Source organism: Boleophthalmus pectinirostris, unplaced genomic scaffold (genome assembly GCF_026225935.1).
Source record: "Boleophthalmus pectinirostris isolate CB_2022bp ecotype Guang Dong unplaced genomic scaffold, ASM2622593v1 HiC_scaffold_3, whole genome shotgun sequence".
In the NCBI taxonomy this organism is placed as follows: Eukaryota; Metazoa; Chordata; class Actinopteri; order Gobiiformes; family Gobiidae; genus Boleophthalmus; species Boleophthalmus pectinirostris.
Window position 1 is genome coordinate 36,140,647 of NW_026571299.1, and position 26,780 is coordinate 36,167,426.

Consider the following 26,780-nt stretch of genomic DNA (forward strand, 5'->3'; position numbering starts at 1 on the left):
AACTGTATATTAATGGTGTAACTTTTTGTTGGAGGGTTCGTTACCTTCTTGTTTCCGTGGAAATGTAATTGCCCGCTTGGAAATTTCCTCAGTATGACATTAACCAACTTTACCTTATATTTATCCAATTACAGGTGGTTTTATAGCTCAAAAGTATCTAAAAATCAGGAATTCTGACTGTAAGCGGGGTTGCCTCTCACTGATCTGATCTGTAACTTAGCCTGGTCTCCATGGTAAAAAAGAAAAGTTTAATGGCATACTGTGAAACATTTCAGACAAAGCAATATCATCTCCGTGGAGAAAAGCATTTAACAGACCTTCCACCAGTATTGACACAATGCACCTTTAATGAACACAGTACAGAATGCAAATAGGTGAGGGGGAGTCATTTGGAAATTGCTATGTGGGTGAACTTGAGTTGTGTACTACATTTTTAAGCAAGAATCTCTCAAACTTGACTCATGTTAATTTAATTCTATCATTTCATGTTATTCTATTCATTTTATGCAGTCAAAACACATTACAAATCTCTGTCACAATTAGGAACTACTTTGAGTGTTATCAAACTACCTAATAGAGTTAAGTCAGTGTTACACCTAGTTAAATTATTAGTGAATGGCTCCCTGCAGTGAGGATCGTCTTTAATTGAATAATAGCTTCAAGAGGAGGTGGAAAACAAAGTGTTACTCATCTACAAGTGTGCATAAATTAGGCTTAACTGAAACAGAATACTACTAGTTTATACATACAAGAGAGACAAATTCGAACATTGAAAATATTCCATCATTTCATTTGTTTCCACTTCTCATTTACAGGTTTAGGTTTACTTCTACAGCTACTAGTAGAACTTTCTATGTCAGGTTCATGTGTCTATGGCTACGTTCAGACTGCAGGGCTTAACGCTCAATTCCGATTTGTTTGTGAAATCCGATGTTTTTGCGAGGTCGTTCACATTTCCAATTAAATGCGACTTGTATGCGATCCTCTGTGTGAACGTTAAACGGCCCGAAAGTGTCCCGCATGTGCACTGGAGGACACGACGACGTCAACCGCAGCGAGAGTGCTCTGTGTTTACGGAGATTGAGAAGGAGAAGGACGAGGTTTTTGGCCGTGGTGTTTTGTGGGGCAGCGGCAGCGACGTCCGTTGAAAGGAACGTGTGGATGCGCAGACGTAGACAAGAGTGGTGAGTGGTGATGTGCTTCGCTTCAGTGACACGGAGTTCATTAACAATTTTCGCCTACTTCAGAGCAGAATAGTGACGTTTGTGGCTTGTTGATAACGTGTAGGTCGGATGAATGCGCTTTGGCCGTTCAGACTGAAGTCACATGTCAAAAGATCAGATATGTATCGGTTTCAGGAGCACATATCCAAGTGTCCTGGGTCGCATTTGAAAAAATCGGATCTGTGTGGTTCAGACTGTCATTAAAAGATCAGATACAGGTCACATAGAAGCCAAAAAAACAGATTTGGGTCACTTCAGGCTGCAGTCTGAACGCAGCCTAATTGATAAACATGATCATTCAAGTCATACTATAACTGTGTATACTATATATTTTCTAGTTCTTACAATTGTGAGTAAATGAAATCAGTCAAAACATTTTCTTTTTCTCTTGATGTTTATGTATGTTTGTGATGTTCATATTAACATAACATTAAATTGTATCCTGCTAAAAAGTTTGATTTCATAAAGCAGGTCAGAATATTGATGAAATTAAGGATTGTTTAAGGCATGTCAATACTCATGAATAATATTAAAAATTATATAACAAACCACGAAAACATGACTTCAATGATCAATCAATCAATCAATCAAACTTTATTTCTATAGCACCTTCCAACGACCAAAGCAAAACAGGATAAAAAACAATAAACATCATACAAACAAAGCAACAAAGCACATTACACCATTAAAATAAAGAAAGTGTCACAGGGTCACTAAGTGTTAAAAGTCATTCTAAATAAGTACGTGTTAAGTTTAAGTTTTTAAGTGATCTACCAACATATTTCAGATTGTATTTGGAATTTTATACTTTATGTCTTTAATCCTATGTGTAAAAATATTAGAAACAACCTATTTTTATGTCATTATACCTCTCTCACTATTTCTAAATATGGCATGTATGAAAAGTTTGAACAATAAAAATATATACTCACTGTTATTCATTGTTAGCAGTCATCATTACATGTCTGTTTACATTAAAATAAAATCAGTTTCTTAAAAATTATTATTATTATTTTTTTGAATTTCAGTTGACCTACAGTCTGATTGTCACATTTACAGGTCATAGTTCTGTTAAAGGGGCACTGTGTAAGTTTTCTGGTGGAGGGTCTTCATCTATGTCCCACAGTATGACATTAACCCTCTCCAGGCAGACGTTGCAGATTTGCAACAGCTAAATACTAATTACCTACTTAGTCCAAATCCATATTTTATTAGCTTTTTTTACTCAGGAGCCTTTTTTCACATCCATGCTGATAAATGTGGACGATGCAGACTGTGCAAGAATGGCTACACACAAATGGCCTGCCAGAAGTTCAAAGTTCACACAACTTGGAAAACAAAAAATGATGTTGTTCTGCCACTGTAAAGCTGTTACACTGTGCTTTATGTTTTCATTGGTATGAAAAGTGATATACACATAAAGTTAGTGTTTATATCATTTTTAGTCTTCAGTGTTAATTTACCACACCAGACCAATGCTGCAAATCTGCAACATCCCAGAACGCACTGCATGTGAAGGTCTCTCTCAAAAAAGTCAGGATTGTATATTAGTACCCCATATGATCATTTTCCCCAAATATCAGATTTTTTCCTGTTACTAAAATTTAATTTGAGCCTGAGAGGGTTAAACTTATCCATTTCCATAAAGACAACTATGTGACACCCCCAGGCCAAGTACAAGTCAGATATGTGGAGAAGCAAGCCCACTCCCAGCACGAATGCATGTTTTTCAAGATATTTCTGAGCAACAAAAACACCTGCAATATAAACAATGTAGATAAATGACTTTAATACCATACTGTGGAACATTCTGGACAAAGCTATAACATCTATATGGGGCAAATAAGTGGCAGACCATCCACCAGAAAAAAAAGTACACACTGCACCTTCAAGGCATCCCCGAGCATCCTGACAAATAAGGGCTTTCTTTAATTGCGGGTCAGGTTGTGAGCCTGTTTGTGTCTCACAGTCACTCAATCACAATAGAACACAACAAGTGAGAATAGGCTCTGGGGCAGTCACAGCACCGAGCCGCCTCAAAGACTCTTCATTATCGGGAACAAGGAATCACTTATGTAGCAGCATTCCTCTGTTCAGGAGAAACATATTGGCTTTCGCACTCAAAAAAGACTACACACATATATGCACTTACTCCCCATTACGGGCTGATAACATTACTGCAGAGCCTCACCTTTCAGCAGATTTACATGCTACTATCGCTGGTGTTTTTGTTTGGTGTGTTTGAACACGGGAACAACAGGGAGAATCTAGATATAGTAATAATACAGATATAGTAAAATAGACAAGAATAAAAAAGGGGAGAGGAGAGTACTAAGAACAGTTTTACATTTACAACAGGGGCATTTGACTTCCGATGTTGATGTAAATATGGTGGTTGTTTGTAACACATTTATTGGTCAGATTCGCATTTATCATTATTCTTTGAAATGGCCGACCTGGTGCAATTTTATATTGTGCAAGAATAGTTGAATGCTTATCACTATGGATTTAAATCATTTGCTCTTCAGTTTTGATGTATGAAAATATTGTTTCCATAGAAAATATCTTGGTGGTATTAACATATATGTGGTATTGAAATACCTTCCATTTATTTTATCTATATCTGAAAACTCCATCATAAAGTCTTTGACCAATACTCAAATGAGCTCATGCCGTTACACCTCTGGGCAGAAAATGTACTTGTTAATGTACTTTATGTTCTAAATTGGTTGCCTTGTATATATTATCCCATTTTTCTTTATAACTATGGAATTAATAATATTTGTGTCTGAAATAAATAAATAATAATAATAATAATAATAATAATAATAATAATAATAATAATAATAATAATAATAATAATAATAATAATAATAATAATAATAATAATAATAAATGCTATTGTTGGTAAGAATGACAATGTCACACTCCCAAATGGAGGCAAGGGTCAGATTTCCCTTTTGAGTATATTTTAAGTTAAGACCAGGAAATATCCAAAAGGTAAATTCACAAATGTTGCACGTGTTATTCACAGTTATGGACTAAACCTTCAAACTCACTATATTACACCATAATGTTGCATTTTAATGATATTAATTTCTGCAGCCCACCAGTTGTATCCATTAATATTGTCCTAGAGAAAACTGTGATGTCATTTGAAGCCCAGCAACACTCACTATCTAATATTTATGATTCATCTGTAACTTAATAGATGTTGTTGATAATGTTCTTATGACTGTCCTTTGAATTTGGGTCGTTTATACGACTGATTGCCGCCATAATGTTTTTGCCATTTGTGAAAAATAATGTAGACAAGAATATTTTCGAATTCCCACCCTCCGCTTGTGTCTGACTGAGATGCACAAAGCTCCAGACTTTATAGGAATTTCCCATTTCCTTTTTTGCCTTTTTAGCCCTCTCCTCTTTCCAACTTTAAGAGAAATGTCCACACCGAGAGGAAATCCATTCGATCTGTGGCCACAGGCTTCTTTCAAGCTCTTCCTGAAGCTGTATTTTTTGCTCAACACAAATTTATCGGCTGTCTTGCTGTCTTTTGTGCGGTAGAAAAGATGAGTGTCAAACCTCCGCAAGCCTGAGACCTGCACTGAAAGGTACCCACCGCCACTTCAAGAAATGTCTGCCACTTTTTTCCCTTTAAGTGTGACATGGCAAAGACAAAGTGAAAAGGTGCCGTTTGGAAGATGTAGGATGCTGTCTGCAGAAATGTAATGTTAAAGTCTTATGTGTGCCAGTTTGACAAGACAAGAATGAAACAAGAAAGAAAACTACCACTCAATCTCACACAATGCCAGACAGAATCATTTCAAACATTTTTTTTGAGTTTCATTTATCTTAAAAGTCTTAAAACAGCAGTCTTTGTGCACAGAATTGTCGCTATTATCTCCATCTGTCAATTTTCAGCTATTGTCAAGATTTGGAATGGGAGTAGAAAGCTTTTGAGAGCTGGAAGAAAATTGAAAAGTTATAAGTCGCAATTATAAATTAGGTTTAAGGTAAGCAACATTACAGGATTTTTTGCTTTTCTAGTGTGCTACAAAAACAACTAAAATATTACCTTGCAACATCCAAATTGCTTTAACAGCTTTTAGTCATAGTTATTGTATACAGAAGAGCTGTGTAGCCTTATACTTTTATTTCACTTGTATCTTTATGCCTATTTGTGTCTATTCAAAGGATATTTGAACACTCTAGTCAGTCTTTTAGTTATTTATCTTGATTTTTCCCCTGGTGTTCTTTAACTTTACATTGTAACAGTGTAATTTAACTATTTTTTGACAAATAAATGGTGTCTTAGCTTATTTTATTTTATTTCTACAAGAAAATCATATGACAAAAGATTTTTGTATGAAATATGAACCAAATTTAGTGGACAGGCATGTGTTTTTGTGTGATAAAAGTTGCTCTTTGTTATTTAGCAGTATTATGCAGTACATGGTGACAGGTTTTCATGGCCTGCAGGGGACAGTGCTGGGAGACTGGTTGGAGTCTGTGCCTTTCAGCAAGAAGGTTATGGGTTCAAAGTGTTCATTATGCTGGACTGACCACACTTGGACTGTACAAGGAGAGAGTGGACTGTCCACAGTATTTCTGTTTGTCTGATTATGTACTGCAACGTGTTGTCTGCAGGTGCACTTAAAACTAGTCACATGATCCACATTCACTGGACGGCTGCGTTCTAGTACAGGCAGGGGAGCCATAAGAGCTCCGTTTATGTCCTCTTCTTCAGAGATGACCTTTCCAAGAGAAGATGTTCTATCTCTAGAGAAATGTATTAAAATATCGAACTATTACTCTTTCTAAATGAAGTCATTCCTTTTATTATTTAGATTTAGATGTTGTGTAAAACCACTATCTATCATTCTGGCCAATAGAATTAAAAAGAAAGGACATTATATTAAAATGTAAAAATCTACTGATATAAATTATATTTAAATTTACACTCCATATTTCCTACCTGAAGCAACTCCTTTTTTCTAAGTAGCAGCCCACAGAAAACAGGGTTCTGGCAAACTTCCACAGGTTTCACCATTGTAACTAAATTGTCAAAATGAATAAGAAGTTGTGCATTCTACTCTCACCTTTACTATTTACCCCATGAATAGCTCAAATACCCTTTTAGAAAATCATGTTTACGTCTCTGGACCAATGCGTTACAAGGCAAGGTGATTTTGCTGGAAAAGCCGCGCGACTAGCACTGTTTCATGCTTTGATACAGCTGCTTGTCTCTGGGGAACCAGGGCTGTTTTCTCTGTTGCCTCCTCACTCATCCATGCTTAAAAGGATGGACCCTCGCTGGGCAGAGGAGTGTGGTGAGCAATGAAGACATCGTCCTTAGTGAGACAGCCCACTTGTGTACATGTGCACAGACACTTTAGGGGAGGAGGAAATGCTGCACAGGAACCCACAACAAAGAAAGCTTCATGAAAGGCATCACAAGGTTATTCTAAAGTGATGCTTTAAAAGACTCCTCCAACTATTTGAAGATGGATACTTATGTGGTGTGCTTGAAAAAAAAAAATAAAAATGCTGATTTAGAGAGTTTCTTTTTGGTTTGTATGTGACAGTTCTGTCTATAACAAAAGGTGAGTGAATTTTATTTAAGTATGCAACTCATACAGCAAAGTTTAATTATTCTATGCATACATATTTTAAGAAAACAAGTCACTAACTAGATCAGAACTGCCATTTGGACAGTGAAAAAAAAAAAAAAAAAGTTCTGTTTACAATAAAAAAGAACTCTAATATTCCAAAGGAAATAATGTTTTATGTATTTATTCTTCCCTGAGTTTCTTTTTCCTCTCACAAAGAGACACTGTAGTGCAGCGGTGCAATGAGAACCTAGATGTTTTCACTATAAGACTAGAACAAGATGAGCTTCCCTAAATGATTCATATGTTCAGGGGCAGAGTGTTTTAGAGAATTTAACACAACATTCATTGCTGTCAAGCAGAAGAACTGTCTGTATCATCAAGACTCCATGCTAACCACAGTTCTGTTCTGGACATCTAACTACAAGGCTCAAGTAATGTATTTCCAATTCTTTTATTGCGGATTACTGCTGAAGGGTTTGTTATCAATCAGATCCAACACATGTGTAGTTAGTAAAAGCATAGCTGCACTTAACATGTCTGATACTTTATATTTGTTAGAAGAATATGGTTTCATCTGGAGCACAAAGCTTTTGGAAGCTTTTGTTAATCAGTATGAAGGCAAGTCAAAGGAGTATAGCACAGCCGACATAATGAGCATAATGAAGATGAGAAGGTGCATCTAGTCGATTGTTTCAAACATAAGCATGTACCCTTCAGTGGGCTAATAACCAATAAGTGTCACCTGAAATATTAATGAGGGCCAACACTGTTTGTCTCCAACTGATGCACCAGCCTGCCATGCTTAATGACACTGGGACATAGGTCACAGTATAATTGTGATAAATGTGACTGGACAAAAGGCAACATTAAAATTAGAATATTTTAGAGCTTTATTCTTCTTTTATGTATTGGTTTTACCTCCAAAGTGGATGGTTTTGGAAAATTTCTTTCAGACAAACAGCTGTGAGAAATTACATATTTTTGGAATCTTATGTGGTCATAACAACAAAGGAAACAATGTTGGAATTCAAACTCACAATAATGAGCACTATGTCTGTCTGTAGTGCGTTTCGCTCTATAAGGCTCAATGGACTCCAGCCGAGGATTTGAAGGCAATCTGTAGAGATTCGTGCTGGCTCCTTCTATGATAATATTTACTGCTATTGGACCTTGCATACAAATGCAAACTGATCAGTGCACAGGGAATATACTGCATATTGCAATTCCAAGTCTTATTAACAGTATTATATGCCAAAACAGTTTTCTGCCACCAGCCAAAATCCTGCAAGACAGATATATTTTATGATTCAAGATTCATAGTTGCATTACTATTATAGCTTTGAGCAGTAACTCTATTCACAAAATGGATAATGAGTGCATAAATTATATTAAAACAAAGAAAGTATTTTGCAAACACCTTTATGTTGATGAATTAAATTACCAGTCTACTATATAACATAACAAATACCTGCATCAGTCCGTGTATATATTGTACGGTGTTTTCCTCCACTCACTGCAGCAGACAGAGCACCTTTGTACTGTATGTGTAAATGATTCAGATGCCCTTAGTTCAATGTTAGGAGAAGAATCCTTGAGGAGCCTCATGGGTTGTTTATTTTTGCCTCAATTATCACCTCCAGCATTAGCTCAGAGACAGACATTTATAATTCATCATCCTGAATTCATTACACATCAGAGATTGAAGCCAAAGATTTTCCATTAGTTTCGATTTCTATGAGAAAATCTGAAAGGTAGAGATCGGGGTCACATGGTTTATTCATGGGTAATAATCTTGACAAAATTATAAGGCAAGAGAAACAATCAGGGTTTCGTTGCAAGGACATGTTTTCAGTTAAATCATATCCTGTCTATGATTGTAAAAACTGGTATATCATTATGACACTTTTCTACCGGTGTAAAAGTGCTTTACACCTAAGAACAAAAGAGACAAGGGAAAACAGGTTAAATGGGCTGATATAAGAAGTACGGTGTAAGTCATGGCTACCTCTTGGAACCAGTCCCCTTCTCGCACACACATTCATGCATTCATGGTAGGGATGGGCATGATTAGTCGATTAATCGATAATTGATCATTACGAATTTTATCGATTACGTACATTTTAATCGACAAACCGAATGTAGGTTGCTGTGCGAAGTGTGACCAAACGGGGGTCCGTACATGTGTCTCTGCACTCAGAAGGAGCGAGACACAAACAGTCGGTCAGTCTGCAACGTACCAAAGTGCATATGCGTATTTAACGATGACTTGTACAAGAACTTCCACACTTTCCATTCCGGTCGGGACAAGTGTGAGTCCATGTGCACAGTGTATAAAGCAGCACATATGTTTCGGTGTCCAGTGGGAAAAAGCTTTACCAGGTGAGAGAAGCGCAATGTCGATGACGAGTCCCCACCTCCCTCCCCCCGTACGGTGTCCTGGTTTTGACAAATGCAAATCTGGTCACACTAACCTGTATTCCACTGAGTCATGTCACATCAGCGCACAAGAGCTGTTTTTTTCTTCGCTTAATTTATGCAAATGAGCCATGCGGTTTTAAGTTTCGTTTCTGTGAGAGTTGCGTAAAACTGAATTAAACACATTATAATAAACGGGCTGATGTGGCTCTAGAGTGGTTACGGTTTATATGTCGTAAAGTTGAATTTATTTATGCAGATTAGAAGTGCAGATAGTAATAATAATGATGATCATTTTAATATAAAAACGTTAATGATTAATAATGATAATTGATCGTTAATTCTCTCGACGATCGATTAAGAAAATTTCATCGAATGCCCATCCCTAATTCATGGGTAAATATATCCAGCCACATCAGACATGAAACACAACGAATGAACCCAAAAATCATATGGGTCTTCATACCCAAGGTCTCTTAAAGTTGGTTTAAACACCTCAACTCTGCTCACAACTATTTCAAACAGAGATGGTAAACTGGGGAGACTAAAGGGGAGAGTGATGGGGAAGGAGGCATGGAGTCTAGCGGACGAAAGGGGAAAGTAAAGGGGAGGAGGGAAGGGGTCTTGCAGAAGAAAGGGGAGAATGAGGGGAGAGGAGAGACGGGGTCTAGTGAACTAAAAAGGAGAGTGGTGGTGGTGGGGTCTAATGGACTAAAGGGGAGAGTGAGGGGGGGGTCTAATGGACTAAAGGGGAGAGTGAGGGGAGTCTAAAGGACTAAAGGGGAGAGTGGGGGGGGTCTAGCGGATTTAAGGGGAGAGTAAAGGGGGTCTAATGGACTAAAGGGGAGAGTGAGGGGGAAGGAGGGATGGGGTCTAGCAGACTAAAGGGGAGAGTGAGGGGGGTCTAGCAGACTAAAGGGGAGAGTGAGGGGGGATCTAATGGACTAAAGGGGAGAGTGAGGCGGGAGGAGGGATGGGGTCTAGCGGATTAAAGGGGAGAGTGAGGGGGGTCTAATGGACTAAAGGGGAGAGTGAGGGGGAGGAGGGATGGGGTCTAGCAGACTAAAGGGGAGAGTGAGGGGGGTCTAATGGACTAAAGGGGAGAGTGAGGGGTAGAAGGGATGGGGTCTAGCGGACTAAAGGGGAGAGTAAGGGGGGTCTAATGGACTAAAGGGGAGAGTGAGGGGGAAGGAGGGATGGGGTCTAGCGGACTAAAGGGGAGAGTGAGGGGGGTCTAATGGACTAAAGGGAAGAGTGAGGGGGGTCTAATGGACTAAAGGGGAGAGTGAGGGGGGAGGAGGGATGGGGTCTAGCGGACTAAAGGGGAGAGTGAGGGGGGGTCTAATGGACTAAAGGAAGAGTGAGGGAGTAGAAGGGATGGGTCTAGCGGACTAAAGGGAGAGTGAGGGGGGTCTAGCGACTAAAGGGGAGAGTGAGGGGGGATCTAATGGATTAAAGGGGAGAGTGAGGGGGAGGAGGGATGGGGTCTAGCGGACTAAAGGGGAGAGTGAGGGGGGGTCTAATGGACTAAAGGGGAGAGTGAGGGGGGAGGAGGGATGGGGTCTAGCAGACTAAAGGGGAGAGTGAGGGGGGTCTAATGGACTAAAGGGGAGAGTGAGGGGAGAGGGATGGGGTCTAGCGGACTAAAGGGGAGAGTGAGGGGGGTCTAATGGACTAAAGGGGGAGAGTGAGGGGAGGAGGGATGGGGTCTAGCGGACTAAAGGGGAGAGAGGGGGGTCTAGGGACTAAAGGGAAGAGTGAGGGGGGATCTAATGGACTAAAGGGAGAGAGGGGGGTCTAAGGGGGAGGAGGGGAAGGAGGATGGGGTCTAGCGGACTAAAGGGAGAGTAAGGGGGTCTAGGACTAAAGGGAAGAGTGAGGGGTAGGAGGGGTGGAGTCTAGAGGACTTAAGGGGAAAGTAAACGGGGTTTGGTCTGGATTGCTCTAACACGATGCTTCTCAATTATTTTCTGTCACGCCCCCCCCCCCCCCAGGAAGAAGAAAACATTTTGCGTCCCCCCCCACTCCACAGAACCACTACTAAATGTGGACAAATCACACCCTCGACTTCAGTAGCCTATAAATGAGAGCAAATGGCTTCATGCTGCCCGCTGCAAACATTTTAAAGCACAGTAAACACGCCGGTCTTTCTTCATTTCCCACTGTAGTCACAATGAACCAGGCACTGCGTACACCGTACATACAGTTTGTTCTCTGCACTTCATATCTCCTGCTTTGTGCTGTGTGTGTACGCTCGCTGCAAAAAAAACCTGACACTATGGCGCTAATATTCCCTGCACACACTCTGACAATGAGACAGTCTCCGCCAACACTGTAGCGGACCCTTTATTCTAGTAGGGCAACAAAAAACAAAAAAAATCCCCTGAGGTTACACGTGCCTCACTACTTCAAATACCACCACAGTAATCATAAAAAAATTCTTTAATTAGGGCAGCACAAAGTCACATAGTACTTGAAATTAGTACCAAAAAGTTGATTTAGTGGTTAAAGGTGCTTACTTTAAAGGCACACTGCGCAACCTTTCTGGTGGAGGGTCTACTACCTACTTCTCCATGGAGATGTTCTTGCTTTGCCTGGAATGTTTGATGTATGTATGATTATATATATCCGCCAAGCATTTACCATATTTTTCGGTCTCAGTCCTGCTTTTTCATGGTTTGGCGGGTCCTGCGACTTATACTCTGGTGCAAATTATATATTCAAATTTTCAGACTGACAGCAGCAAGCCTAGAGGGCGCTCTAGGCTTGTGTGTCAGTATCTATTACTCCTGTACCACTGTCACTTCATTCTCTACTGCGCATGCCTCCTGTAGAAAAAGCCATTGTTCTGCTGCAAAGAGTGAAATATGCACTCGAAAATGGTAATCAAGCAGCAGAGAAAAAGTTTGGAGTGAGTGAGAAACTTGTGAGGGACTGGCGGAAAGCGGGGATGGAGAGAACACAGCTTCACGGCAACCAGGAGGGTACGCCATGTAACTTTCCTGAGAAGTCACTGGATGAATCGACAAAGCCTGAACTTCAGTGACACCGAAACCATCCTGTCAGGATTCAGAAAGGCTGGAATAATTCTAACTGGAACTGATGCTGAGTCTGACGACAGCGACGCAGGGAAGCGGTGCTCCGTTTATGTCATGGATCTATGGTTTATCTCTAGAGGTCGCAGAGAAGTGACACCGACGATGAAGATCTCAATAGATTTAGTGATTTGGAGTGAGATCGTGAGTTTGGTAAACTTATGTTCTGTTGTTTATGCTATAATTATCCAAATAACTGTTAATATGTTACGTTTACATATTCAGCCTGTTGTTCTCTATTCTGTTGTTATTACTATACTTGCCTTTCCAGATGAAATGTTGGTTCCTGGTCTCTGATTTTATAAAATACATTTCCCCAAAAAGTGCGACTTGTATATGTTTTTTTCTTCTTCATTGCGCCTTTTTTGGTTGCGGCGACTTATACTCCGGTGACTTATAGTCCAGAAAATATGGTATTCATTATGGGTGTTTCTATTGCTCAAAAGTACAATAATTCCTTCTGTGAACAGGAGCGACTCTCCACAGATCTGAACTGTAATGTAGCGTAGAGTGGTAACCTGCTTGTCTCACTGATAGATGGTGATAGATGATAGATGGTTTAACCTATATTGTTGAACATTTCACACAATAACATTTCCATGGAGCTAAGCAGGAAGTGGACCCTTCACTAGAAATATTACACAGTGCACCTTTAAGCACAACTGCAGAAACTGAAGATCACCCACCAACGCTGGATTACTGAACAACTTTCTCATCAACCACAGTTACTGCACATGACATCTCCACAGTATCACATATTAAGCCCGATGCTCGTGGAGAGGGAGAGTGCAAATGAGCGCTGACCGGAGAATCACACCAAGCTCTTCGCCACAATCTCTGACGGTCACTCCAGACGCGAGGAAAAGGTCGTAAGGCAAACACTCCAACCACACAGCAGCGCAATAGTTAGGCTAGTCGGACAGAAATGGCATACTGGATGAAAGCTCCAAAATTTGACCACTATCTTTTCGAGTACTTCTCCCTGTGTGTGCAATCTGGTTAAGACATGCTCTTCACATCTCAAATAGGAACAGAGGAAGCAGCCCACTCCAGCGCATCATCCATCAAACTCTGCCGCCCAAACAATCCTCTCTGAATACAGGGTCTGGAACGTGCCACTGCCTATATCCACAATAATAAAATACATTGTAATTTTCCTCTCTTGTTCAAGACAATGTAATCTGCAGCTTTTATCAAAGATTTACATATTGATTTGTTTTTTTATACACCAAATATCATGTCCTCTTTGTTGTCCTTTTTTATTTAGGGACTAGATATTACTTTGCTGCTGATGTCATAAACATTCCCTGTGGGTGTGAAGCTAACCGGAAGCACTACTCAGTGAGGCAGCAGTAGCTCAGTTGGTAGAGCATTCGCCCACTGATCTGAAGGTTGGCGGTTTGATTCCAGCTCTTGATCAGATCCACTGACCCACAGGTTGGCTGGTGTGATTCCAGCTCCCACAAATGAATGCTGTCGTTGTGTCCTTGGGCAAGACAATCTTGCCCACAGTGTCTGTGTACACTGGTGTGTGAATGGGTGAGTGGTTCCTTGTTGTAAAGCACTTGCCTTGAAGGTGGAAAAGCGCTAGAGAAAAATGTGACTATTTACTCTTATTACTCTGTTAGAAGCCCTGTTACACAATCTGAGCTTTGTTTGAACACAGTCTGATCAGAAATATAGCTGATTTGGTCGGACCTACAACAGGTGAGCAGATTTGTAGTGTTAAACAAGTCTCTCACACATACAATTACATAAGCAAACAGTGTTTCAGTTAGTCTCTCTCACTTCTTTTGTAGAAAATCAAACACCTAAACAGAACCTTGAATGCTCATATTGATCTCTGGCTCCTGAAAATTAGCTGTTTAAATCCATTTTGTATCTTTTTCTTGAGTTTTCAGACTATCGTAAAATAGTTTTGTCTGTGTTTGCTAATGTGTACATTGTGTCGCCATGGTAACTTCTGAACGTTCCGTCAATAGAACTGCATGTAGCGCACCCTCAGCGTGATGTCTCTGCAAAGTATCAACTGTGTTGTATAATGTCCTGGGAGGCACAAAGAATTGCACTTTTTTGACAGTGACAAACAGTAGTTAGAAGAGGAAGAAGTGAAAGAGGAAAAATTCTACACTCAAAAATGCATATTTTTTGTGTTTTAATATTGGTGAGGTTTATCATTTTACTTCCTGGTTAGACTTGGGCGGCAGATGAGACATACATAGAGAATTTCTGTTACCTAGCAACCATAATTTTAACTGGGCCCAAAGCTTGTCTGATTTGTACAATTATTATCATTAGACTAATGAAAATATATGACCACACATTTATTTTGCTAAACGAATGTGCAAAAAGGATGTCCCTTGTGTGTGAATTATCCCTGTATTTTGGATGGCATTTTCAGTGTGGATTACAGGTATTCTGTTGGCTACTTCCTATATTTTTGTACTTTTCTTCTCAACTTTCTCTCCACAAACTGACACTTATGATGTAAAACTATGATAAATATTGATATGTGTCACTCTGAATTGAGTTCTACACATTTATCCATCTGGGACGGCTCTGGCTGATAGTGTTTAGAAAAAGAAGGGACTTGCAGCAGAATGCCTCAAGCTGACTGAGGGGACCACACCAAAGTGCCCACCCACCATAGGTTCTTTTTAGCCAACTTGCACCAGTTAAAACCAAAGATGTCGATAAACAAATTTTGCAGTTTTTGAAATAATTTGCACATTAAGGGCATCTATGGTTATAAGCCACCATCACTGTCCAGCGGCGCCTTAATGTTTGCTTTGCTCTGTGTAGACCATAAACGGGGCATAGGTGTAGGCCTGGTGAGTGGGGTTGTCGTCATGTCGCCTGAACACCTCTTCCTGTCGTAGAAACCCTGTGATTGGACCGATCACTGCTCAGGTCGAATTTAAACTGTACAGCGGGAGCACCCCAAGAAGCATTCTTGAGAGTTTGTGAACTCATAAATATCACAAAAATCCATCTTGCTGTGCAAAGTTACAATCCCACCAAACCAAGTAAAAAAATGCAAAAAACAACACTTTGCTGTGCACAGCAATGTTATTTTGGTCTGGGTTTCTGATGGCTTTTATACCCCCTGTTTGTAAGCCCAGACCTAAATATACACAGCACTTGATTAAAGCTGGGCATCCATTATCGAAGTGAATCCTACTTTTATAGGTTGAGGAGATAATTAGTCCCACTACACCTTGACGCACCCCGCTCGTAATTCTGGGGGTTATAAATAGTGTTAGGCCTTGAGATGGAGACAGGTATCCTACCAAAGGTTAGTGCCGAGTATTTCACAGATTACGTGACAGGATGCTTAAACACATGGCTATTAAGAGGCTCTTTATATGAGGGAGGGGGGAGGGGGGGGTTGAACCAGCGGTCATCTGATACACAACGCAACACAACAACCTTATGTGTCCAGGACAGTATGTGCCGGAGACTTCCCCAAGGTCAGACAGTGCTCTCCGGAGACAAATAACATCCTCTTATAATCTTAGGGATGAGGCATAGGAATGACTTTGGGTAATAACAAATAATGACCCCATCTCAGCTACTGGAAAAGGAGCTATTGATTTTGCTCCCCAACCAAAAGCCTAAAAATATGGCCTTAGCTTTACTGCAATAGAGATGTCAAATACTGTGGGGAGCAATATGTGTATTTTTATGATTGCCGCAGAGAGTATTGTATTGTAGTATTAATATGCAATACAAATATAAGCAACAGATACTAAAAAGAAATGCTATGTTCTTTTATGACAAAACAATGCATGTCTGTAACACTAACCCATTACACGATCTGTAGCTTTACAATGTCAGTGACGCTGAGTGCTGGCTATGGAAAATAAAATGGCAGATTGTCAATACACACAGGATTTCTAACAACTGTTTTGACAGCCATAATTGATTGGTTGACAACATTCAAACCCCTCTGGACTGATTTTTAAAAATATATAATTTACAGCGTTTGATAACTAATGCCAAAAACACTGATAAAAAATGAAACATACGCTAGATCATTTTTAATATTATATGCTAATTTAGAGAAAATTGACTCTTGTGAGCTTTATGCCATGTTAGAATGTTGTTACCTTCTCAAAAACAGACCTGGAGTTGTGTTTTGTTTCATTCACACATGTTTGAGTAATCCTTTATTAATAGTCTCTCTACATCTCCAAAGCTCAAAATGCTCCGTTCCACCTTGTGATGTCATGCAGTGGTAGTTTTGTCAGGCAGAAGTTTACCTTTAGTTCAGTAGAGACTGACACTTCCAACTGAAATTATCCAAATGTTACTAGTGAAGGTGTATGGAGTTTAAAAACACAATAGAACAGATTTTGTATTACCACATGACATCACTAGGTGGAACAGAGTGTTTTCAGTTTGAGAGAGAAACACAGTCTAAATATGCAGGAGTTTGTGTTTTAAACATGTGTGAATGAAACAAAACACAACTCCAGGTCTGTTTTTGGATGAGGAAACATGATCATCCGAAAAACAGTGTAATGTGGGTATAACTTTAACTGTCGTTTACATTTTTTCTATGGAATTGTACATCTATACGTCAGTCAAAGTAAGGAACAAAATCAACACTTATTACATTAGCGTCATCATGCTAATTTGGTTATTTAGCTAAAACTGATCGAGTAGACTATAGATTAATTGCAATAACCTTGATTACAGTGTAGAGCCCTTGGTTGGCTGATTTCCACGGCATGTTCCATTGTAATTCAGCTGAGCAGCAGTACTGTGATATTGAAACAGAGTGGCAGCAGGTCAAACGGCCAAACCGGAGACTGTCATTTTGCCTACCCACCACCGGGGATCTTGTTCAATCAATTTTCTTCAGACTAAAGCTGATTTGACAAGACACTCAATGCACTAAAAAGACTTCACCCACCGCGAACCTCTTGCCGTCTAAATTTTCCGATGTTGATTTTCATAACAATCAGGTTGTCCGTTACTATAGCAGCATAGGCAACGGCATCATAGGGGAAGACAATAGTGTGTGGGCTCATAGGGGAAAAACAGCTTGCACTGAGCATGGTGAAATGGCCCAGTTTTAGAGGTATATTTTTGCTCATGTTCTACATTATCAAGATAAAAGCACAGTGCAGTTGTCAAGGAGATCCCATGTACATTCACAAACAAAACACTTTTAATGAATTATATTTTAAGCTACAATCCTGCCTACATGCACTCTGATGATTTTTCTCTCATTACATTTGGTATTGCAGAAGAGGTCATTATTTTAATTCTCAAACAGGCCCGGGGGCTTGTAAGTCGACGTATGCTTAGGCTGTAGGGATGGGCAAAGTCTTTAAAAGTTTGCAGAGAGTGAAGGACAGTTTTAGAGGTAGCACAAGTTCAAGGTTTAGCCTCTCTCTACTGGATGATTGAATTTCTTGGCAGGGGATTCATTAAAATGATAATTCCTATTTATGAAGCTCTTTAAAAAATTTAAATACTCTGCGTGTACCGCTTCCTATTAATTAACTTTTTTCTTTTCTCATTTCAGTTTTTCTTTCCTCTCTTCTTCTTCGCTTTGCTTCTGACTGAAGTTGACAGAGTAATAGGTTATGAATATTTCTGTTTCAGTTTAGACGACAATTAGCCACAATGCCTCCGGCCATTCTTATTCTCTAGTGGAGTGATGATTTTAGGCACATCTTATAACCAAACCATTTACTTCACACGTTTAGCTGCATTACAGTGTTACTTTATATGGGCAGAATCAAAAAGAAGTTCAACTCTTTATACAAGAAATTCTCTAAAATCCCAAATAAACTGATGATGTTGGGATTCAGATGACATCATAACATTCTAGTTGTGTGCAAAAATATTGAAATATCCATATATCCTGATACTAAATTTGGTGTTACAATAGTATTATTGTGAGCTGTTGTACTGATATTGTCAAGAGTGTTTTTATGGATCATTTAGAATTTTTTTCTGACCACACGACAACAGTATTTCATGTTAACTTTGCACAAATTGTAGTTTAACAAAGAAATATGGTTGCTAAAATGTATGTGGTTCTTAAGAAACAGCAGTATATCACAGAGTACATGTAATATATCAATTATCACATGTATCACTAGATTGTGATAATATCGTATTGTGAGATATTAATCAAATTGTGAGGGACACAATGATTCCCAACATCAACAACATTCTATTACCCATTAATAAATACTACATGGGTTGTGTATCTAAAATTAATGTTGTGTTGAAATAAACTTTCAGAGTCTTGTCACTATTAAAAATGATCAGGATCAATTTACCTTTTGGATAATTCAAGGCAAAGTACAGTGTAATCAATAGTGAAAACTGGCTCTTGTCCTTCTTTTGAGAAAAGAAGGAATCTGCAAAACAACAATGGCATTGAGTTTTGCACCCATAAAGCAGAAGCTGAGTGTTGGGAATTTTATTTTATTTTTTACCTGAAACTAAACTCTTGTGAAGATGTAAAATAAAAAAAGATTGAGAAAACGATTCTCAATGGCCACTTAATGAAGCACGCACCACCTGTTCAGCTCCTGGAAATGCAAATCGCTGTACAATAAGATAAACCTGCTCTAGTTTAAAATGAGCCCCTGAATGGACAACAAAAGTGCTTTTAGGGACTTGGTATGGGCTAGTCTGAGTATTTCTTACAAAATTACCAGAAAAAAAACAACAACAAAAAAACACAAGCAGTACTTTCTGTGAATAATGCCTTGCAGGTGACAGAAGTGGCAAAGGTCTAAAGCTGAAAGATTACTTTAGATAGCAAATTTTGAGTCCCAAGGATATGCACCAAAAAAAGATTAAAACTCACTTTTATAAGCATGCATTGTACACTGAGCAGTAGTAGTCTAATGTTGTTATGCAGGCTTTGTCTCTCTCTGTTGTCCCTCAGAACATTTTCGCTTTTGCTAATTAGCCGTTTGACCACAAGGGTAACAGCACGCCTTAGCTGCTGGAACTGATACATCAGACACAAGTGAAGCGCCTGTCATCAGGGAGACATCAATGCAATGGCAACAGCTCACACAAATAATAGAAAGCCTGTCTGCGCATTTAGCATTAGCACAGAAGAGATTGCATGATGATGGCTTTAAAAATAGAGACTCTTGAGGACTACAGATTCAACGCAATATCATTTGAAAACACATATCACTTATGTTGTTTGCATATTGCAGCATCTTGGCTTTGCAGGTCTCAGCCTTTTAGCCCAGAGCACCTGTTCAGTTCTCTTTACAGAAAAATGAAGAAACTGTATTATAAGGATGATAATACATTGCCTTTTAGGACATCTGGCATATCCAGAAGTTGTTAATAACACAATTGTTGTTCAGGAAATATGAATTAGAATAATAATTCAAAAATTCAACAATAATTATATTTAAATTAGAATATTGTGTGTATTGTCTATAATTAAAGCTACTAAAAATGACAGTTTTTAGTGGTTAATTTTATGGTCCATTCAAGCAAGACATTTACAGACACATTTTCGTACATTTCTAATGCATTGTTAAAATTCAGTCTGAATACTGTTATCAAAAGCAAGATGCAATGAATAAATAAAAGAAATCAAGATATACATTTTTGTCATTAGTGCCCATCCCTAGTAGCCTGATTCATCAGCTGGTTTCACTTCGTGGAAACCGTCTGACCTCACAGCATTAGGATTCGTTGGCTTGACGGTAGGAGGGTACTTTTTTTATTTAAACAATCACTGCTATTTGGTCGTGACATATGTAATGTGCCAAATCCCGTAGGTAGAAGGGCAATAACGTCTTTCCCCTTGATAAAATTCACCAAACATTCTCTTTGTTCTGGCTTTAAATTCTCAATCTCTGAAATCATTGCCAACACACAATGTCTGGCTTTGTCTACATCCATCTCGACCAGTTTGTTTACAGTTGTGCTGTTCCACAAAAGAGACACAGACAGGCCCTTTGAGTTTGACTTCATGGCTTCACGGCTCTTTGCTGATTGGCCAGTGCACTGTCTACAACTTCTAGGGTTCTTGCAAACTAGTCTAGTTTTTCCAATTCCTGACCTATTCGCTAGAATGAAATTGAGTGGAGGCACTAGGTGGCACCAGCCTGGCCTCATCCCTAGTACCAAATATGGAAAGAATTGGAAGGATAGCATGACAGTATGTTGGTGTAGGTGCCCAGTATAGTCATGAAAATGATGTGGATCCTGCGAAACACAAAGCAAGACTGTTTACCAGCATTGCGGGGCGTACTTTTACAACTGCATTATTGTGACAGATTCAAGGGACACTCGGCCTGCCTCATCACTCCTTATTAGGTTGAGTAAGAAGCAACATATGTTTGTGCAATGCAGCGCACACTTGGCCCTTGTTGTGAGCTAAAAATAACTGCACACTATCACGAGCAGAGAATCTTCCCTGCAGCATCACATCAAACTGGAGGACTTGGGAGAGTGATCAGGAGGGTGAGGTGTCCCGCCCAAGGCCCTCAGCCAATGTCTCTGTCTGCCTTTGAACTCCAGCACCAGGTGAGTTTGTGTAAAGTATATAGGCTAACTGCATACAGCCTCAGCTACAGTAAAAGTGTCTCATCAGCAGTGATATGTGGTGGTACTCACACATTACGGTGAGGAAAACATTGCCTGATGCCAAGACGACTTTTTCTCTCGTTGCCCGGTCGTAAATGCCCACGTGACATTCATATGGCCCGTTATCCGAGATCCGAACCTCAGGCAGTCTGCAAAGATACAAAATATGAATGTTAGCCAAGTCAGTAATCTGTGTCTCTATTCTTTATTTCATACAAGGAAAAGTACAGTAGTCTCTGATCAAAAGTATAAGTAAAATAATTCAGTAAGTAATGAGTAAGCATTTATGAGACCATTGACCAAGACCATTTGTATTTACGTATTTAGGTGAATAATTTCAGCCCTGGCATTACCCATTTCTACTAAATAAAAAGTAAAAATGTGGAAGTTAACATGAAAACTACCATTTATTACATCACAAGGTAGAACGGAGCATTTTGAGATATGGAGATGTAGACAGACTAATAATGCAGAATTACTCAAACTTGTGTGAATGAAACACAACTCCAGGTATATTTTTGAGGAGGTAACATCATTATAACATGACTAAAAGCTCACAGGAATCTATTTTGTGCAACACGGAGCTTTTATGCATTTTGTAAGATGATAATAATATCAAATATTAGGTATGATTTACATCTTTGTACCTGGTTTTTGTCCATGTAATGTAGGGGTGTGCAAAAAAATTGGAATATCAATATATATCGTATCGTTTAATGTGGTGATACAGTATCGATATCGAGGGTTATTGTGTTAATATATCAGCAAGAGTATTTTTACGTGCGTTTTACTAAATTATTTTGTTACTGTGCTACAGTTTTGTGGCTTGTGGAGTGAAAGGAAACTCATTTATGCGACACATTTGACATTTTCACTGTTTTGAGGATTAAAATGTTTGTGTTTCATATGAACTTTGCACAAGAAGTAATTTAACAAAGACTTTTAATATCACAGCCATGATTTAGACTTTATTTTTTATTGAACTCTATCGAATCGATTTGAAATATATCATATCGAATCGAAAGTGCACTGTATCGAGATATGTATCGTATCGTGGCCTGTGTATCGAGGTATGTATCTTATCGGCAACATCTTAATGATACCCAGCCCTAATGTAATGTCTGTGTATTGTAAAAGCAGAGTCAAAATGAGACCACTGTGTTGTATGTATTTTATTACAAAACATTTTTATCCTCTACAAACCAGGAAGTCAGCTGTTAGCATGTTAGTTGTTGTTAGTCATTTGGATGCTAGGAATGCATTTGAAAGTTGGGAATAACTTTGGACCAGAGTGAACCCTGAAAATAAGGTAAAGCAAACACATAAAACAAAACAAAAAAAGATCACACTTGTAAGCTTTAAGCCATGTTGGAATGATGTTATCTCATCAAAAACATACCTAGAGTTGTGTTTTGTTTCATCCACACATGTTTAGGCAATCCTGTATAATGAGTCTGTCTACATCTCCAAAGCTCAACATGCTCTATTCCAACTTGTGATGTCATGCAGTGGTAGTTTTCAAGTGAGCAGCTACCTTTTACATTTAGTTCAGTAGAGATTGAAACTATCCAAATGATTCTAGTGAAAGTGTATGCAGTTTACAGACATAGTGGAGCACTTCCTGTTAGGGATGGGCATGATTAGTCCATTAATCGATAATTGATCATTAAGAATTCCATCGATTACATTCATTTTAATTGACAAACCGAATGTAGGTTGTTGTGCGTAGTGTGACCAAACAGGGGTCTGTACATGTGTCTCTCTAAACTCAGAAGGAGCGAGACACAAACAGTCGGTCAGTCTGCAACGTACCGAAGCACAAATGCGCCTTTAACGATGACTTGTACAAGAAATTCCACGCTTTCCGTTGAGGTCGGGACAAGTTGGAGGCCAATGCGCACAGTGTACAAAGCAGCACATATGTTTCGGTGTCCAGTGGGAAAAAGTTTTGCCAGGTGAGAGTAACGAAATGTTGATGACGAGTCCCCACCTCCTACTACCCGTACGGTGTCCTGGTTTTGACAAACGCACAGTGTTGGGGAGTAACGGATTACATGTACCGCCGTTACGTAATCAGAGTACAAATTATGAGTAACTGTATTCCGTTACAGTTACTGTTTCAATGAGTGATAATTGGATTACAGTTACTTTGCTGAAATAAGTGGATTACAAGGCGGTATTTTCCTGTTTTCACATTTTGTGCTACCTCGCATTTATTTATTTTTTTATTTCGGTAATTTCACTCATTGCCTGAAGCCCAAACAGAACGCGCGCAATAAGAGCGATGTAAACGTCATGTTAAAGTTGACGGTGTCAGTCACACAGTGGAAGCAGCAATGCATTGGTAAAAACGCATTTGTGTCTTGGAAATTCTTCTCCCGATGTGAGATATATATATAAAAAAAACAAATATAAAATCGCCTACAACTTAAATGTGAAACAGGAGCTACTGGCACTGGTGAAAACAACCTGCATAGACTCATAATATCTGCACTACTGTCCTATAGTGGCCTGCCACATGAGGGGACGTGCACACAAACACACACACACACACACACAAACACCTTCATCATCATCATCAACCTGAGAACCCACGGACCACGTCTCCTTCCGTAGTTACAGCGCGGACACCGCCGTCTCGTGCGCCACGTGTGGAACGTGTTTTCTCGCGTAAACCTCCTCCTGTGCGCCTCTAAACCAGAACTAACACCAGGACTAAAACCAGGACTAACCCAGGACTAAACCAGGACTAAAGCAGGACTGAACCAGGTTTAAACTAGGACTAAACCACGACTAAACCAGAACTAAAGACCTGGTCTAGACCTGGTCTAAACCAGGTCTAAAATCAGGAGTAAACCAGGTCTAAAAATCAGGACTAAACCAGGACTAAACCAGGTCTAAACAACATGACACCTAACAGTAGGTTGACATAATTTAAGGTGATCTCATATAAAAAATAATTTCTCTATCAATAATATTTTTTAATATGGTGAAGGAAAGACTGATCTTGTTTCTGTCTTTTAACAGACAAAACCTCTTATATTAAGATGTCGTGGTCTTTGTTTCTCTACAGCAAACAGTTGTTTATTCATGGAGACTTGGGCTCAGACAATTTGAAGACAACAAACAAGAATTTTCAGGATGTGGTTGCTACATTCATGTCGTTTAAAAAAACATGACAATATCAAGTAATCCAAAGTAATCAGATTACGTTACTCACTTTAAGTAATTTAATGGATTACGTTACAAACTACATTTTGGGGTGTGTAATCTGTAATCTGTAGGGGATTACATTTTAAAAGTAACTTCCCAACACTGCAAACACAAATATGGTCACACTAACCTGTATTCCACTGATTTGTGCCACATCAGCGACACAATTTTTTTTTTTCTTTGCTTAGTTTATGCAAATTAGCCATGCGGTTTTAAGTTTCGTTTCTGTGAGAGTTGCGCAAATCTGCATTAAACACATTATAATGTCAAACGGGCTGATGTGGCTCTAGAGTGGTTACGGTTTTATATGTCGTAAAGTTGAATTTATTTATGCAGATTAGTAGTGCAGATAGTAATAATAATGATGATATTTTTTTATATTAAAACGTTAATAATTAATCGCTAATTCATCGTTATTTCTCCCGACGATCGATTAAGAAAATTTTATTGAATGTCCATCCCTACTTCCTGTATTACCACACAACATCACAAGGTGGTGTCTAAATATGCAGGGTGTGTGTGTTAAACATGTATGAAGAAAACAAAACATAAAGCAATAGTGGCCCTTTAAGTTCGGGTGTAGGACCTTGCCACCACCTGCTCCCTTCCTCTCAGTCTTCCTCCCTTCTTTTAATCTTTCTATATGTCCTGTGATATGAAACAGATACAAAACCTTTGCATATCACTTCGTCTACCATGATTATCCACTTCATGCATATTCGATTCATTTTCACACTGTATTTTAAGGTTAGGGTCCTTGCTCGTGAATAATGTTTTTAATGTCATACAAAACTCTGATACCCTTGGAAATGTCTTTGAGAGAATTGAATTGAAAACATGGCTTTTTTTGGAGCCATAACTGCTGTCCTCAGAATGACTTCCTGGCACAGAGACAATAGGCGACATTTGGGTGCGTCAGAGAAAAGCAGGTGACCATTTGCTGAAAGCACAATCTGTATTCAGCACTCGGCCAGTGTGTCAACAGTGATAATCAGACGGAGACGCCACCAGTCAGATTTAGCCTCTGTGATTTATTCCACAAAAACAGCAACTCTTGTCCTTGCCACCTGCGTGAGAAGGATCCTGTTGGAGGATGCATGGTGACAGACCTCAGTTTAATCAGATCAGAAGAGTGGAATATAAATGTAACCCACCACATTTTTTTTCTTACTACTAAGAAAAGTGCAGGATTTTCCTTATCAAAGTTAACATTTAAATTAGACTGATGTTAAAAATTGTCAAAAAGGAGGTAGGAATGGAACTGACTGACTGAAAAGAAAAATGATACTCAGGAAGAAATATAAAAGAATATGATCATTATGTTATTTTCCCCATGGTATTTCTTGGGCTCGGTGATGGCCTCATGTTCACAGGTCTATACTTAACACGAGAGCCATCTATCAACATGTCTGGGCACATTGGCTTTTCTAGTAGAGTAGTTATTGTTAAGGGTGATCATTTTGTCCAAACACATTTCAGCTGAGCAGCAATGGCAACAGTTTTTTTGTTTGTTTTTCTTCTTCATGTTATTGACATAAAGGGGCTCTTGAGTAGGGTTAGCTTGGGCCAAGAATATGACAGTGGTTCCTGCTGCACACTGGAGCAGGGCAAATTTTCACTGCAACTTTTAATATTATTATTACTACCCCTTGCTCTCTGTTATTCCAAAACACATTCCAAATTTGTGATTTATTTTCACTAATAATGGCAGTGGAGGAACCTTAGTGTGGCCAAGCATATTCGATCAGAACTAGACTTGCTCCTCCTAATATTCAAAATTTGAAGAATGAATCATTTTTCTTGGGGACTCTCTGCTCATTAAGCATCTTCAGCACATCCTTTTCGGGATCCATGTCACATATCAAAACTGTACTGTGCAAGATACAAGAGAGAAAATCCCTGAACCAACAATTCATAACAAATGTTTGAAAAAGCGGTACCTATATAAAAGCTACGCACCTGGAGACATAAAGGCTGGTATCTACCAGTGCTTCCTCGAGGGAGCAGCAGAACAAGGCTCCTTTTTCTTCCTATAGTCAGTGAAATGGTGAGAAGTTTCTCTGTGCGCTGGATCATGTGAGGGGGGAGGGGTAATTGGCTTTGTCTTGGGCACCACCATAATAGGAAATGCTGATGTAGTCTATTGCTTTGTTTTTACAAACTAAGCCGTGTTATCCACCGTCCTGACTGCTGTATTCACGAGTTCCAAGCAATGCATGGCAAAAAGAAAATGAGGATGGAGAGAAGAGATAATAGAAGAATCTGTTGTGAGAGGAGGGAGGTAATAGAATATAAGATGATAAGATGAAGAATAGAGAAGAAGAATCTGTTGTGAGAGGAGGGAGGTAATAGAATATAAAGATGCTTATAAAGGCAGCCAAAAATACAAGTCCCAATTAAGACATCTTTTAGGCATTTTAAGTGAAATGATTTTGGCAGAGTGGTTAACCCGCAGTGTCTCAAAGAATAGCCTGGGGTCACAAAATAATTGTAGGGGTTCAGGAGGTGATAAGAGGGACATTTTTTAAACATTTCTTATTAGTCTTTTGTATGTCCTTAATAGAACACTTTACATTAGATATAATATTATATAAGATACTTAGTTGTTTTGCAAATAGCTTACGTTTTGG

General features: G+C 39.1%; 1 protein-coding gene across 1 annotated transcript in view; it reads right to left on the reverse strand.

The window, feature by feature from the left end:
- Window positions 1–26,780, reverse strand: part of igsf21a (immunoglobin superfamily, member 21a) — a 260,409-nt gene that overhangs the window by 52,566 nt on the left and 181,063 nt on the right. The window contains 1 exon segment of the mRNA XM_055160688.1: window positions 20,968–21,086. Coding sequence (XP_055016663.1) covers window positions 20,968–21,086 — 119 coding nt within the window.